Source organism: Bufo bufo, chromosome 2, assembly GCF_905171765.1.
Source record: "Bufo bufo chromosome 2, aBufBuf1.1, whole genome shotgun sequence".
Classification (NCBI taxonomy): Eukaryota; Metazoa; Chordata; class Amphibia; order Anura; family Bufonidae; genus Bufo; species Bufo bufo.
Window position 1 is genome coordinate 486,842,705 of NC_053390.1, and position 16,986 is coordinate 486,859,690.

The 16,986-nt window shown below is 42.3% G+C and overlaps 1 protein-coding gene across 2 annotated transcripts in view; it reads left to right on the top strand.

Annotated features, from left to right (window-relative positions):
* BTBD2 (BTB domain containing 2) overlaps positions 1 to 16,986 on the top strand; it is a 510,757-nt gene that overhangs the window by 117,975 nt on the left and 375,796 nt on the right. For both annotated transcript variants that reach the window (XM_040417771.1, XM_040417770.1), the window contains exon 2: positions 4,849 to 4,968. In XM_040417771.1, the coding sequence (XP_040273705.1) occupies positions 4,849 to 4,968 (120 nt within the window). The remainder of the gene's footprint in view (positions 1 to 4,848; positions 4,969 to 16,986) is intronic.

Sequence of the window (16,986 nt, forward strand, 5' to 3'; positions counted from 1 at the left end):
CCACAGTCATTGATCATGCCCCTGTAAGGCTTCATTCAGACGTCCGGATGCGTTTTGCGGATCCGATCCATCTATCAGTGCATCCGTAAAAATCATGCGGACATCTGAATGGAGCTTTACAGGGGGGTGATCAGGGAGTCTATATGGGGTGATCACCACAGTCATTGATCACGCCCCTGTAAGGCTTCATTCAGACGTCCGGATGCGTTTTGCGGATCCGATCCATCTATCAGTGGATCCGTAAAAATCATGCGGACGTCTGAATGGAGCTTTACAGGGGGTTGATCAATGACAGGGGGGTGATCAGGGAGTCTATATGGGGTGATCACCACAGTCATTGATCACGCCCCTGTAAGGCTTCATTCAGACGTCCGGATGCGTTTTGCGGATCCGATCCATCTATCAGTGGATCCGTAAAAATCATGCGGACATCTGAATGGAGCTTTACAGGGGGGTGATCAATGACAGGGGGGAAATCAATGACAGGGGGGTGATCAGGGAGTCTATATGGGGTGATCAGGGGCTAATAAGGGGTTAATAAGTGACGGGGGGGGGGGGGGGTGTAGTGTAGTGTAGTGGTGCTTGGTGCTACTTTACTGAGCTACCTGTGTCCTCTGGTGGTCGATCCAAACAAAGGGGACCACCAGAGGACCAGGTAGCAGGTATATTAGACGCTGTTATCAAAACAGCGTCTAATATACCTGTTAGGGGTTAAAAAAAACACATCTCCAGCCTGCCAGCGAACGATCGCCGCTGGCAGGCTGGAGATCAACTCTCTTACCTTCCGTTCCTGTGAGCGCGCGCGCCTGTGTGCGCGCGTTCACAGGAAATCTCGCGTCTCGCGAGATGACGCGTATATGCGTCCAGGCGGAATGAATCAACCACCTCCAGGACGCGTCTGTGCGTACAGCGGTCCGGAGGTGGTTAATCTATGTTTTCGCTATCCTCAGTCAGCTTAAAGTCAAGGGGGCAGCGGCCTCCTTGCTTCAAGTCAAGCTAAGCCTGCCCCTTACCCGGCCTCCTTTCACTGTGATTGACATCCTGCTGTGAGGCCAGGTATGGTTTCATCATTTGGTCGATAAAATCTATTACCCCCATATACTTACTATATTCAATGACACACAGTGGCTTTACAGTTTGCACGTGTCTTCGACTAAGACGTCCTGGGAATACGAAATTGTCATGGCTTTTTCTTATCTCTGTATTTCACAGCCATCAATTCTGAGCTGCACAGAGCTGATTGTGGGAGGCCCCTTTTTGTTTTTACAAATTATTTTACAATATACTGTACCCCTCTCATACAAGTGTCTGAACAGTGGAATACATATATAGTAGTTGTCCACATACAGATGATAGCCTTGTCTTAGTAGTGGGTTCATTAGGTCCAAGACAATTTCCCCATTCATGCCCATATGGGATGGGCAATCACCCTAAATGTTATATTTATACTCAAAATTCAATTTTCATATATGTTGCTGCTGTGGTGATAACTTGAAGCGTCCCCATCACCATGGGAACGCCTCTGTGTTAGAATATACTGTCTGATATGAGTTTTCACGATGTGAAAACTCAGATCTGAAAAAAACTGTTATGCAGAAGGATCCGTTCTGAACGGATGCAAGTGTTTGCATTATAGGTGCGGATCTGTCTGTGCAGATACCAGACGGATCCGCACCGAACGCAAGTGTGAAAGTAGCCTAATGATTGGTGTTGCATGAGCTAGTTCGACCAGAATAGGTTCTTTAGAAAGTTTCTCATATTGGGCACATAAATCCATTAAAACACTTGTATTAAAGAGGACCTTTCACCAATCCTGACATTGTGAACTAAGTATCATGACATATACAGCGGCGCCCAGGGATCTCACTGCACTTACTATTATCCCTGGGCGCCGCTCCGTTCTCCCATTATGTCCTCCGGTATGTTCGGGGACTTGGTTATTGTAGGCGGAGTCTGCCCTTGTTCTGCTGGGAGTCTCCTCCTCCTAGGCTGTAGCGCTGGTCAATCGCAGCGCAGAGCTCACAGCCTGGGAGAAAAAAACCTCCCAGGCTGTGAGCTCTGCGCTGCGATTGGCCAGCGCTACAGCCTAGGAGAAGGAGACGCCCAGCAGAACAAGGGCAGACTCCGCCTACTATAACCAAGTCCCCTAAGTCTCCGCCTACTATAACCAAGTCCCCGAACATACCAGAGGACATAACGGGAGAACGGAGCGGCGCCCAGGGATAATAGTAAGTGCAGGGAGATCCCTGGGTGCCGCTGTATATGTCATGATACTTAGTTCACAATGTCAGGATCGGTCCTCTTTAATAGCCCCATTGATATTTAGTTTAACTGATGACGCACAGGAGAAAAATATGGTGGTCTTAATAACCACTTGGGCAAATTGATCAATAACCACAACAAAAATGTAATAAGCAGAAATACCTAAGTGTAGACAGCGCTTTTTAGGGGTTTTTGTCCTTCATCAGTACAGAGCAGATCAGTACCATAGGGAACTGGTTGGCTGGATGAGATACTTTAGACACAGCTCTTGGAGGACTTCATCTCATTAAAGAGACACAGTGGTGTATTGAAACTTAGGGTACTTTCACACTAGTGTAAAAGTCTTTTCTGTTATTCAATACCGGGAAAAAACGCTTCCGTTTTGTCCTAATGTATTCTGAATGGAAAGCAATCCGTTCAGTATGCATCAGGATGTCTTCCGTTTCGTCCCTTTTATAATTTTCTCCGGCCAAAATTCCGAAACACTTGCCGGAATGCCGGCTTTAATTTCCATTGAAATTTATTAATGCCAGATCCGGTACCAAGTGTTCAGGAAATTGCCGCATTGACGGATCCTGTTTTCCGGTCTGCTCATGAGAAGACCTTTTAAAAATATGAAAAAAATAATCAGTGTCAATCGTGGCATCTGAGATGTTAAATGATGGGGAGCACCGTGATGCGCCTGGGTGTCTGCTGTATGATTGTCGCTGCAATTTAGTACAAGTACCCGGGGATGCGGTTGACCTAAAAATCAAAGACCCAGACACTTTGCTGGTTAAAGGATTCTCTGCCGTGCAATGCTCGTAGAGCCAATTTTATTTTTTATGTACATTGGGGTCTAACTTCTCTCCTTGGCCATCTATTTTAATATGTCCAATCACAAGCATTTATTAAGCCAACTAATCAGAAGCATTATGGTATAATGGAAAAGAACATCTAGACATTAAAGGGGTTCTCTAGCAATTAAAAAAATGAAAATACTTTAAATATTATTTCATAATAAATATATGCACAAATACTTTTCATTACTTAGAATGACTTGTTTTGTCTAGGGAGCAATCATTAGGAGAATTAAAATGGCCTCCGTCTTATCAGTACACACAAAACCTGTCCTAATCACACAGGAGGACAAGTTACTTTACCACAATGAGACATAGTGCTGCCTTAACCTCCTCTCTGCTCTGCTTGTCCGGAATCATGATCCTGAATACAGGTGAATCTCTGTGGGAATGGAGATAAGGAGAAAGCAGCTCTTGTATGCAGCCTCCATTACCACAGTCTGTCCTGTCCGTCCTCTCTGTACTTCATGTCTCCTTATGAACTAAATTCCCCTGAGAATCAGAATCTTAATCCATGACAAGTAGAGAGGAGGAGGAGGAGGATGAGGCAGCTCTTTACCTCAGTGTTGTGAAGTAACGTGTCCTGCAGTGTGATTAGGACAGGTTCACAGGTGTGTGAACTAATGGGACAGCGGCCATTTTGTTTCCCCTGATTGCTCCCCAGACAAAACGAGCCATTATAAATATTGAAAGGTATTTGATAATATATTTATAATAAAGTAAAGTATTTTCATTTTCTTAATTCCCGGAGAACCTCTTTAAGTACAAACACATACGGTTCAATATACTGCAAAAGTCCCTTTCTATATTTCATGTTGTTTCAGTGTCTGAGTAGTTCCCTGTTCCACAGAACCAAAGGAAGCAGACTATATTTCTTAATTCAACTTAGAACTATGAAGAGCATGAATTTTTATTAGCCAAAGACATTTACGCATAAAACTTAAAAATGGAGAATACGTGACAATTAAGTATAATTATCACAATTCATGTTCATTAACCACTTTATTTTTTTCACAATAATACAGCTGGCACCTAACATGTGTGGAGCGGGCCCTCCGCCGCAGCCCGCACCATACAAATGTGGGCACGTGATGGTTGGTCATTTTTGGCTATTGTTGATCAATGTGTTTGTGAGATGATTATACCAGTAGTCCTGGTTAAAATTCTGCACCATTTTCATGAGGTATGCTCCCTTGTTTACAAAGTCTTCAATGTTGTCCACACAGAGATCCTGTCCATAAGGTGGCTGCTGATGGAGGATCATGTGACCAGGCAAATCACCTTTATGCAATGTCTCCTCCATTCAAATATGCTACATGTGCCAACTTCACTTGTTCTGTTGGGAGTTTAGTGCAGATGCTGTATGTTTCAATGAAGGAGTCATCACATGGAGGTGATTTGCTAGTTACATGACCCTCCATCAGCGGCTATCTTATGGACAGGAGCTCTGTTTGGACAGCATAAAAGACTTTGTAAACAAGGGCGTATACCTCCTAAAATATAGAAAATGGTGTAGAGATTCAACAGAGGCTTTATTAGAAAGTGCCATATAATAATCTCACAAACTCATCGGTCAACAGTAGCCAGAAAGTGGAGAACCCCTTTAACAACTAAAATAGTTGAATGTTACTCCATTTCAGCATGTAAACATCACATTTGTATATCTGTGTGCATAGCACCAATTTAATAAATTTAACATGACAATCTCTTTTGGATGTCTATTAATCTGCATTTTTTTTCTACTTAGGTTTGTTCTGGCAGTTGGAAGTGCAGTCTTTGATGCCATGTTTAATGGTGGCATGGCTACAACATCAACAGAAATTGAATTGCCAGATGTTGAACCTGCTGCTTTTCTTGCTTTGCTAAAGTAAGTTCATTTTGGATAGCTTTTTACTTTATCCCCAAGCTATTAAACTTTAATTAGCATTATATTTGTGTGTAACTGCAAAAGACAATGGGAGAACTGAAACATTTGAAATATCAGTGTTTTACTATGGATTCTGGGATACACGGTTTGAAACAATGGCCAATTAAATAATCTATTTACTGAACAATCTCTCTATCTATATCTAAGGACGTGTGTGTGTGTGTGTGTGTGTGTGTGTGTGTGTATGTATGTATGTATGTATGTATGTATGTATGTATGTGTATATATATATATATATATATATATATATATATATATATATATATAAAAACGCAATAATCAATTTCAACTAAACTTGGTATACACATCCCTTGCTACCTGGACAGGATGGATGGATTTTTTGCAACTGTCGTGTCACAGTCGTAGCATGTCACATGTTGCAGTGTGACACCATAGCATATTATAAAAATTGAGACAAAATGTTGCGTGTGATGTCGTCGTGTATCCCTAGCATTAAAAGGGCAGCGCACAGTGGAGGTCACTGTTAAAGGGGCGGTCACTGTTAAGTGGCAGGGGCCACTATTAAAGGGGCAACTGCTGTGGAGGTTACCGTTAAAGCAGTAGGGTACTGTGAGGTCACTGCTAAGGGGGCGGGCCCCTGAGGAGGTCACTGTCAAGGGAGTGGGGTGCTGTGAAACTCACTGTTAAAGGGGCGGGCTGCTGTGGAGATACCATTTTAAGGAGGCGGGACACTGTGGGGAGGTCAGTGTTAAGGGGTGGGGGCTGTGGAGTGAAAGGGTTTCTGTCATCAGAAAAATCGTTATGTAGCTGGCTGACATTAGCAATGTTCTAATGTCAGCAGAACATAACTGTATTACTTATATCTCCCTGCCTGCCGCCGTTCGCGCTAAATAATGACTTTTATAATATGCAAATGAGCCTCTAGGTGCTAGTGGGGCGTTGCTGTAGCACCTAGAGGCTCCGTCCTCTCACCGTTTGGCACACCCTTGTAAAGGTGATTGACATCCTCGGTCTCCTCCGTGCCCCGCAAATCCCGCTCCGTCCATTTTAGTATTAGGCGCAGGAGCAATGAGTGAAGGACGTCACCACTCCTGACCTGCCTGTCTTAATAGCTTTCATGCATTTCCCATGTAATAACAATTCTGGAGCATCTATTCCTATGGCTCTATGTTGTGCTATTCCGTAACTGGTGTTAACCAGTTGGGGTGTGTACCTCCACAGTCTGAAAATCTCAACACTGATTGGATGAGTGAGTCTGTGCAGGTACACACCCCCAACTACTTTAACCCTATGTATCCTTACTGCAATTCAATCATAACTTCTAGTAGAAATAATAAAGGCACAACATAGAGCCATAAGAATAGATGCTCCAGAATGGTTATTACAAGGGGAACCCATGTTAGGAGTGGTGAAAGTCCCTCTTTAACAAGCGTGTGTTCTTAACTAATCAATTACAAATGTGGTATTGTTCAGATCTGTTCTAGATTCTGTTAACTGTTATAACTGTTATAAATAGTCTTTGGTGGAAGAACCACAAAATAATTCCTTTCATACACATTGCACCACTGGTTCTATCACTTTAATTCATTCCAACCAGGTTATCCAACTGGTATGACTCCATCCTGCCAACCTTGATACAAAAACACATTAAAATCAAATTTAATATATTTGCAATGATTTTTATATCATGGTACTCCTTAGTTTTAAAACTGGTTTAATAGAATGCAAATGTAAACTGTTTTCTGAGAGGCTATTTGTTAGCCTGTTCCGCCATAAATGTCAGCTAAACAAAAACTGCTGCGTAATATACAAATAGGAGCTCACTCACACCAGTTATGGACTCCTAGATATACTGAGTGCTACAACCAGAGCCAATAAAAGGAGTAAATAACTGTTGCAAAAGTGTTTAGCACACTAGGTATATTAAATTTGAAAATATTTCTTATTAAAAAGATCTAAATAAAAGACTGGCGACCAATGGTAGATCAAAATACTGTATTTTAACCCCTTATGGACCGGGCTCATTTTCACCTTAAAGACCAGGCCACTTTATGCAAATCTGTATGTGGTGAGAACTTTAAAACGCTTTGACTTATCCAAGCCATTCTGAGATTGTTTTTTTTTTTTTTTTTACATATTATTCTGTTTTATTTATAACAAAATACCAAATTTACCAAAAATTAAAAAAATTTGCAAATTTCCAAGTTTCAATTTCTCTACTTCTATAATACATAGTAATATCTCCAAAAATAGTTATTACTTTACATTCCCCATATGTCTACTTCATGTTTGGATGTTTTTGGGGACGTTACAAGGCTTAGAAATTTAGAAGCAAATCTTGAAATTTTTCCGAAATTTTCAAAAACCCACTTTTTAAGGACCAGTTCAGGTCTGAAGTCACTTTGTGAGGCTTACATAATAGAAACCACCCAAAAATGACCCCATTCTAGAAACTGCACCCCTCAAGGTATTCAGAACTGATTTTACTAACTTCGTTAACCCTTTAGGTGTTCCACAAGAGTTAATGGCAAATGGAGATAAAATTTCATAATTCTTTTATTTTATTTTTATTTCTGCAAATTTTCCATTTTAATCTATTTTTTTCAGTAACAAAGCAAGGGTTAACAGCCAAACAAAACTCAATATTTATTGCCCTGATTCTGTAGTTTGCAGAAACACCCCATATGTGGTCGTAAACGACTGTATGGGCACACGGTAGGGCGTAAGGGATAGGAGCACCGTGTGGTTTTTGGAAGGCAGATTTTGCTGGTCTGGTTTATTTACACCATGTCCCCTTTGAAGCCCCCCTGATGCACCCCTAGAGTAGAAACTCCATAAAAGTGACCCCATTTTGGAAACTATGGGATAAGGTGGCAGTTTTGTTGGGACTATTTTTAGGGTACATATGATTTTTGGTTGCTTTATATTACATTTTTGTGAGGCAAGGTTACCAAAAATAGAATTCTGAAATGTCATCTCCATTTGCCATAAACTGTTAAGGAACACCTAAATGGTTAATAAAGTTTGTAAAATCAGTTTTGACTACTTTGAGGGGTGTAGTTTCTTAGATGGGGTCACTTTTATGGAGCTGCCTTCTACTCTAGGGGTGCATCAGGGTTTTTTCAAATGGGACATGGTGCCAAAAAAAAAAAGGCCATCAAAATCTGCCTTCCAGAAACCATACGGCGTTCTTTTCCTTCTGCGCCCTGCCGTTTGGTCATACAGCAGTTTTTCGACCACATATAGGGTGTTTCTGTAAACTGCAGAATCGGGGTAATAAATATTAAGTTTTGTTTGGCTGGTAACCCTTGCTTTGTTACGGAAAAAACGAATAGAAAATGGAAAATGTGCCAAAAAATTGCTGTTTTTGCACCGTTTTTATTGAATTTTTTTTCAATTGTCAGTGGCTAAATGGAATAAAAATTGGGGAAGGGGATTATAATTTTAGTACTCCATGGAAGTGTGGTACTCCCTGAAGGAACAGTCAATGCAGAGGCCCGGATGATCGGGGCACGTGTCACACTGAGTGGTGGTGTCCTTCCGTATCCCCCTCCTGTGACACACTCTGCACTTTTTTGGGTTCGTCCCTTCTTTCCAGTATGGGGGACCACACCTGGAAAGTGTTGGCCAGGGACGATCCGGGCGCCTCCAGTTCCCGAGGTACTCCGGCCTGCTCTTTCCCGTTCAGAAAAGATCAGGGCCTTGAGGACTGCCTCATAGAACTGGAGGAATTTCCCTGTGTTGCCAGCGCTCCGGGACAGCACAAAAGAGTTGTACAAGGCAACCTGTACCAAGTAGACCGCAACTTTTTTGTACCATGCCCGGGTTTTGCGCATGGCGTTATATGGCTTGAGGACTTGATCAGAGAGGTACTGGAACAAGGGAATACTAGTATAAAAGTTATCCACGTACAGGTGGTAACCTTTATCTAGCAGTGGGTACATAAGGTCCTACACAAGTTTCCCGCTAACACCCAGAGTGGGGGGACATTCTGGGGGTTGAATATGGGAATCTCTCCCCTCGTACACATGAAACTTGTAAGTGTACACTGAGGTACTCTCACAAAGTTTGTACAGCTTCATGCCATACCTCGCCCGCTTAGAGGGAACATACTGGCGGAAAATGAGTCTCCCCTTGAAAGCAATGAGAGACTCCTCAACCGCGACCTCCCTTTCAGGTACATAGGCCTCCAAAAATTTGTCCCCAAAGTGATCGATGACCGGCCTGATTTTGTACAGGCGGTCATAGGCAGGATCACCTTGGGGGGGGACATGCTGCATGATGCAGGCATTTCCGGATGGCCTCAAACCGGGTAAGTGTCATGGCCGTACTGTAAAGTGGGGTCTGGTAGATGACGTCCCCACTCCAGTACAGCCTGACACTGGGTTTTTTGATTAGGCCCATGTGCAGCACGAGGCCCGAAAATGTCCTCATCTCGGCTGCACTGACCGGAGTCCAGTTACCGGCCCTAGTGAAAAATGATCCCGGGTGTTGAGCAATGAACTGTTGGGCGTACAGGTTCGTTTGCTCCACCATCAGATTCACAAAGTGGTCACTGAAAAAAAAATTCTGTGAAGCCTACTGTGGGAATCTGGATTTCTGCTTGGCCAACAAAATCAGTAATCACAGGCTCAAAATGCTCTGGGGTACACCAGACAAGTTCACCGGTAGGAGGCTCAGGTGGACTTATCTGGTGGGCCGGAAAACTAGTACGAGCCCCAGAGCTGCTCGTACTAGTGGGGGCCACAGGGTCCCTGGCATGGCGGTCCCCTTGCTCTGTCGCCTTGGGGGCTTATCATCGCTAGATGATGAGGAGGACGCGGATGACAAGAGGAAAGTGGGGTCATCCTCGTTCTCACTGCGACTCTCGGATCGGAGGCAAGCAGGGCGTATACCTCCTCGGCCGAGAACGTCTGGCGGGCCATAGGGGAGTGTGTGCGTGTGTGTTCGTGCGTGGAAAACTTTATTCAGTGTGTGTGGGGACGGACGGACGTGTGTTCGCATACTTTGCCCTACACCTAACATAAAAACAAAAACAAAAAACTAACAAAAAAAATTAGAAAATCCCCAAAAGTGTAAAAAAATAAAATTCTAACGGGTTGATCAGCGATGGGGTGGGTGATGTGCTAACAGTGACCGGACGCTAAGAGTGCCAGCCACAGTCAGCGCATGCAAAAAAAAACAAAACCTTGCGCCACCAAAAAAAATGTGGGGGGGGGGGGGGGGCAAGCTGCAGCATCCCTGGGGTCTAGGGTCACACAGCTGAGTGCTGTGGACCCCAGACACCCGATCTGTGTGCTAAACCACAATAAAAAAAAAAAATTTCCCTAACTCTGCCTCACTCCCTCACTATCCCTGCCTAATCTACCTCTCCCTACCTCACCCAAATACACAGATTTGTGCCTGATGGCACAAAAAACTTACACTACAGCCGAGCTTCTCTCTCTCCCGGTCCACGGACGTGTATGAGCAGGGAGAGGAGCTCCGGCAATTCCAAATCTGCCCACCTGCCCAGCCAGCCAATCGGAAGCGATCCTGAGAGGTGGCGTGACCGCCACTTCTCAGGATCGCAGGACCGTGATTGGTGGTGTATTATAACACCACCGATAACCGTCCTATTCCGGGTTATCGGGTCACCAGAGACCCGAATAACCCCGAAACTTAGAAAACCGCAGGTCTGAATTGACCTGCGGTTTGCTGGGATCGCCGACACGGGGGGGGGGGGGAGAATTGTACCAAGGTGCCTGTTCAATGATTTGAGCAGGCACCTTATTCCGATCACCGCCCTGTAACAGGTTAAAATGAGTACGTGTTATAAAGTTAATACTAGTGAGTGTTTCCATATGGAAGCGCTCACTTGTATCCAATAGATGCGGGGAGCGAAGCGCCGCAAGCGCATGTCATACTCACCCTCCCGGTCTTCATTCCTGGGGCTGGTGCTTCACTGTCCTGACCGCGTACAGCATCAGGACATAGTGCGTGCACTATGACCTGATGCTGCATGCAGTCAGGTGACAACACCGCAGGTCTGTAAGACGGGGGGCGCCGGAGGTGGAGAAGAGTCGCGGTGCAGGATAAGTAAGATGAGTTTTTATTTTAATCTCATTTGAAGTCTGACAAGATGGGCTGATCTGAGGTTTGAAGGGGGTCTGACAAGGTGGGCTGAGCTGAGGTCTGATGGGGATCTGACATGAAGGGCTGATTTGATGTCCTGATAAGGGTGTCAAATGTGATTTCCTGATATGGGGGCCTGATCTGATGTCCTGATATTTTTTGGGGGTCTGATCTGAGGATTTGAAATGAGGTCTGATGAAAAATATTTTTTTCTTTTTTTCCTCCTCTTAAACCTGTGGTGCGTCTGATCGTCGGGTGCTTCTTATAAAGCGAAAAATACGATAACACATTATGTAAAACAACATTTAAAAAATCTTAAAAGGCAAATATATATTATCTCAAACATGAAATTCTGTTTCATTATGTACTGTCAAAATAGATTTCAATGTATACCATAGTACTGTTGATGTTAATTACATTCCTATATAGCGGACTTGGTACGTTGTTCACCTTCTATGCGTAGCCCTGTCCTGTTCCATAATAGAGATAAATGTCTCTATTTTTAATCTTGTTTAGTGTAGTATACTAGCCAGTAATAATTTAAAATACTGCAGCACACACGTTGCAGTCTGTGCTTGTACTCACTCTCCTGGGACAAGCAGACTTGTCTCTCCTGCTGCTCAGAGTCCACCAGGCCCTAGCACACCTGCACGACTAGCAGGCCGTTGCCAGGGATGATGATAGGCGCACTTAGCTGAAATGTATTGCCTGCCTGTCAGCTGAGCCCCTTGATGTTCAGAAAAGTCTGTAATGGAAAACATGACGCAGTACTAGAGTCCGCTTCAAATGCAGTGACTTTTTTCTTTACTGTATGAAACAGCAGATCGACAGAGATTATGGTTAGGTGCTACTTAGGAGGGGGTTAGAGACCCCCAAACATGTCTAGCATCTAACTATAATTTCTGGTGGATTCCCAACCCCAACTGTGAAAGCAGCGTGGTGTTTGTAACAGAAAACTATTTTGGCACAAGTGGGCTACTTAAAAAGATACAAAAATCAGAAAACTCTGTATGCTGGATGAACAGCCACAAAAATGTACAGGTTTCTTTTGGAAAGGGTTCTTTTCTTCTGATCCTCTTGGATCCTACATTTATAAAGTCTCTGATGCATTAAAACATGGAGATGTAAGGTGGATTTACGGTAGATGAGCAGATAATCATTGTTTCGAATGCAAGCTATGGAAGATGGACGAGAATCATGGCATGTAAATGTTTCTAACGATTGAGTGATCAAAAACTGACCAAAAACCCTAATTCAAGGTCTGTGAAATTGTTGATGCGAACAAGTAAAATCATTGTTTATCGTTGAAGCTAAATTGTATACAATAATCCTTTCATTTAAATCTTACTTGTCCTCTAGAACGTTCTGTAGTTGCTCATGTCTGTAATCTCTTAAACGATTATCTGCTCATTTAAATCCACCTTTGTACTTTTGCCTGGTCAAGGGACAGAACCCGTCCTCTCTGCTACTTAGTCTGTTGCAGTCTTTCATCCCTCTTCTTTCTCCAAGTGACTGTTAGCGCATTTTTAGGTTCAGTCACAATTGTAAGTGAAGATTTTGGTGTCTGTTTTCTGTGGTAGATGTGTTTTTTTTTTTTGTTTTTTTTTAGGACTGTCCTTTATTTATAGTACATATTATCTATACTATTCAAAGAGGAGCTTTGACATATTCCCTCACTGTCTGTAGGTCGCTGTGAAAGTTTATCATCCTTGCTGATTCTTGGGTTACTGTTGGAAGTCTTTGGCAGATGGTTACTTTAGAAGTCCACTACCAAACAACAGTAGTGTGAGCAGCAATGCCTATTTCGGCATGGCAGACCTGTAGATAACGTTTGTTTTTTTTTGGACCGCACATGCCACTAGAAGCTGTGTCTTTAGAAGACTGTGATATCTATTGATGGTTTTCTGGTTTCTGGAGTAAATCACTGCCACATCTTGGAAACCGGTGAGGTCTGTGTAAAGTGCCAACTGAAACCAAATTTAGTTACAGTGGAATTTAAAGTGTCACAAAGCTGGGTTTATGACTTTTTTTTTTATTTTTTTTATGCCAAGCGCAAGGTGTAAATATCCTACTTGGTATTTTTCCATAAATTAGTTAAAACAGTTTTAACTGAAAAGTACACAAAATACATGAATTGACAAAAGATAACACATCCAGATAGAAATTTCATAGCAGGGGTTGAAACTGGCATTTTTTTAAATCTGGTAAATGCTTGACCACACACAGCAAGGGTTGCAGCTGGAACACTAGCTTCGGTAACCTGCAAGTATGCAGGATCTACTAGACTATCTGCCACATCTGTGGACAATTGTATAACCATGTCCAACCATATCTCATCTTTCATCCAGGTTAGAGGCAGGCCAGCAGGGTACTAGAGCCTCCTTTCAATTGTACAGCTTTCCCTAATAAACTTATCCTTTCGCTCTGATCATGTAATCACTACTATATAATCATTACATTCACATGTGTAAACTTTCATTCAACAACTCCTTCTCATTGTGTTATTTTTAAATACGGAGTGTGTGTGTTATGTCAGATACCCCACATGTGCACTAGAAATATGTCTTCACCTATCAAAAATAAATTCACAAGGTAGGAAAACTTTTTTTTTTTTTTTTATGGGAATGGCATGTAGCTATAAAGGCTATGAACACTTATTGCATGTTATTCATTTTGGACTAAAAATATTTCCTTTTTTTTTCTATTATTTTGACGGCTCATTAACACTTGTAGCTCAATTCTTATCAAACTGATAAGAAAAAGGCTAAAATGAGTGTTTGAGTTGTCAGGAGTTCAGAGATAAGTTCACAGTGAAGGGTGTTAGTAGAGGGGAGGCATTTTTCTCACAGCATGTGCTGCTCATAGTGATTGCAGCAAGGTGAGGTCAAGGACCGTATCTCGTATGCCGATCCAGGCTTTGCACCAACGCCCAACTGTCATAAAAGCCAGCTAAGAGTGTGGGCAACTGGTTGCTGCGTTAGTTTTCTTCTAGCTGGGTGCGTGCTTGGGACCTGTTTAGGACGACAAGTCGACGATATTCAGGACTTGAACTCTATACGTGGTTTTGCAGCAAGGTGTGAACACACACCAGGACTTAAAACTAAGGTGATTTTGTTTATGTTCTGTTAGGCTATGTTCACATCAGCGTTCAGCCATTCCATTTTCCTGCTCAGTTATAGGAGCAGGAGAATGGAAAGGACAGATTCGGTACATAACTGAGGCAAACGGAGCCTATGGACCCCATAGACTATAATGGGGTCCGTTAGGTTTCCGCTCAGAGGAAGACTTTTGAAGTGGGGACAAAAGTCCTGCGCGCACAACTTTTGTCTCCACTTTAAAAAAATCTTCCTCTGAGCGGAAACCTAATGGACCTCATTATAGTCTATAGAGTCCTTAGGCTCGTTCGGCTCAGTTATGTGCAGAATCCGTTCTTACCGTTCTCCTGCTCCTATAATGAACGCTGATGTGAACTCCGCCTCAGGCCTCATGCACACTGCCATACTGCGGCCCACAAACAGCAGGTCCCGATATGTGGGCATTGGCCGTGTGCTCCCTGCACAGATGCGGACCCATTCACTTGCGAATGACTAATATATATATATATATATATATATATATATATATATTATATAATATATATATATATATATTTTAGGGCTGCACGATATGGGAATTTTGTGCGATTGCGATTAGGGCCCTAAAAATTGCGATAACGGTATGCGATGCGATATTTTAAGGGAATTGTGCTAGAGGTCTATTTGCTTGGATTTTCCCACATGAGCCTCCTATATACACTTTTTTTTTTTTTTCCCCATACCTAGTCTGTTTCTATTACTTTTTGATTTTACTATTTTTACTTCTTTTAATCTGAGTGGAATAATGTCACCAATTATTTTGGCACACTGCCAACATATAAGAGGCAAGACTGCCAGTACACATCAAATGTAAATGTAAATAAAAATGCATAGTGTGCAATAAACATAATTCCATACATAAAAACTTGCAATCACCAGATCAATAATTAGGATTATGTCAAGATACATTAAATTCATATTGTGTATACATAATAAAGTGCCAAGTGCAAATCATCTAATAATCACGAATCACATGTGATTGATAAAGTGCCATATGCAGTTAATGATATGCTAAATCAAGGAGGGGGGGGGGCAGCTAGGGTACACTAACTAGGTGTAGAGCGACATCATATGTAATATCCGCCAAGTTCTGCGTATCGAAATCACCACCGCACATGCCCGGGTTGCGTTCAATGCCTATAATGTGTCATTACGCTAGACGGCAAATAGAGCATAGATGCCTGACAATCCCGTCGGCCATATTGGTAAAGGTAAATAACTAGCGCATGCCCAGAACATCCTAAGGAAAATACAAATACGTCCCAAGGCGCAAATTACCATCAGCCAGTCGCCAGGATCAGAATAAGAATCTTTTATTGTATCGCTGCAATAAAAGATTCTTATTGCAATAAAAGATTCTTATTCTGATCCTGGCGACTGGCTGATGGTAATTTGCGCCGTGGGACGTATTTGTATTTTCCTGTGCCAATCTTCTTGGGGACTCCGGGCATCTCAATTTAGAAGACTCTCCGTGATCCCGTGGCTGCAGACCATCACAATCAAGCGTCCAGACTTACCATACCAACTTTCGTTAGCGTTGTGCCTACATTTGCACAACCACGTAAGGTGAGCCTTGCAAGTTATTTCCTCCTTACTTTTTTACTCACAGAATTACCCTATGGTGCGCACATCTGTTTTTTTACAGTTTTATTCGGCCTGTCATATTATACAGAACATCCTAAGACCAATGAAATCCCCATCTTGCTAATTGGCCACATATATATAGAGTCATAAAAAGGGCAAATTACATTGTGGACTTGAAGAATAAGCGGATGCATTCTGAACAGAACACGTCCACTCAGCGAGGGATCATATAGATCTCACCACGTCAATTGGGCATCTATAGATATTCCCCCCTACACGTCAATATAAGCCATTGAGTTATCTCCTCTCAATATTAAACGAGGGCAATATATAAAAAAGTAATATCATTTGGTCCAGGAGCTAGTAACACAACCCGGGTATATTGAGCAGATCATACATAAAAAACAACAACTTTTAAACATTATTTTATTTATTTTGCTGAACAAAGCACGTCCACTCATCCACTAAGCGAGGGATCATATAGAAACTTTTAAACATTGTTACACAAACATCTGGCAAGTGTCTCCAACATCCATATTCATCCCATCCGTCTCCATCACATCATCTATAAAGAAAAATATAAATTGGTAAAGATTACAAAAATATAATCATTTGTCCAAAATAAACTACCTACGTAACAGACAGATACGAGGAGAATAGATCCCCAAGGGACAAAGGGCTAGCTAGCCTCTCACTATAATTTCACAAATTTATAATCGACAATAAGGGCAGAAGGTTTCTTCAACATATTAACTCTATTGCCTCTTCTTCTGGGCATAGGAATAATCATAATCTATGATGTAACATTTTAGGTCATTTTCAGTGTATTTCAAATAAATAAATAAATGCTTAGGAACAGGTAAATAGAGAAGTTTTTTGCGTACGATGATTTGCGTAACGATGATTATTAAGGCGTGTTTTCATATCCGTGGAAGTCTCACCCACATACAATTAATTACATGGGCTTGAAAGTATATAGATAACGAAGGTAGAGTCACACGTAAGATGAAAACGTATGTGATGATAAACCTCCGAAACGGGGTGAGTAAAACATTTTCCTTTCCTTATGAAAGCATCCCAGGCCAGCTTGTTTCAATGTGGTCTGTTTAATGATTTTAATAGGCCCAATACCTGCCTTGACCAATTGGTCACGCAGACTTTTTGA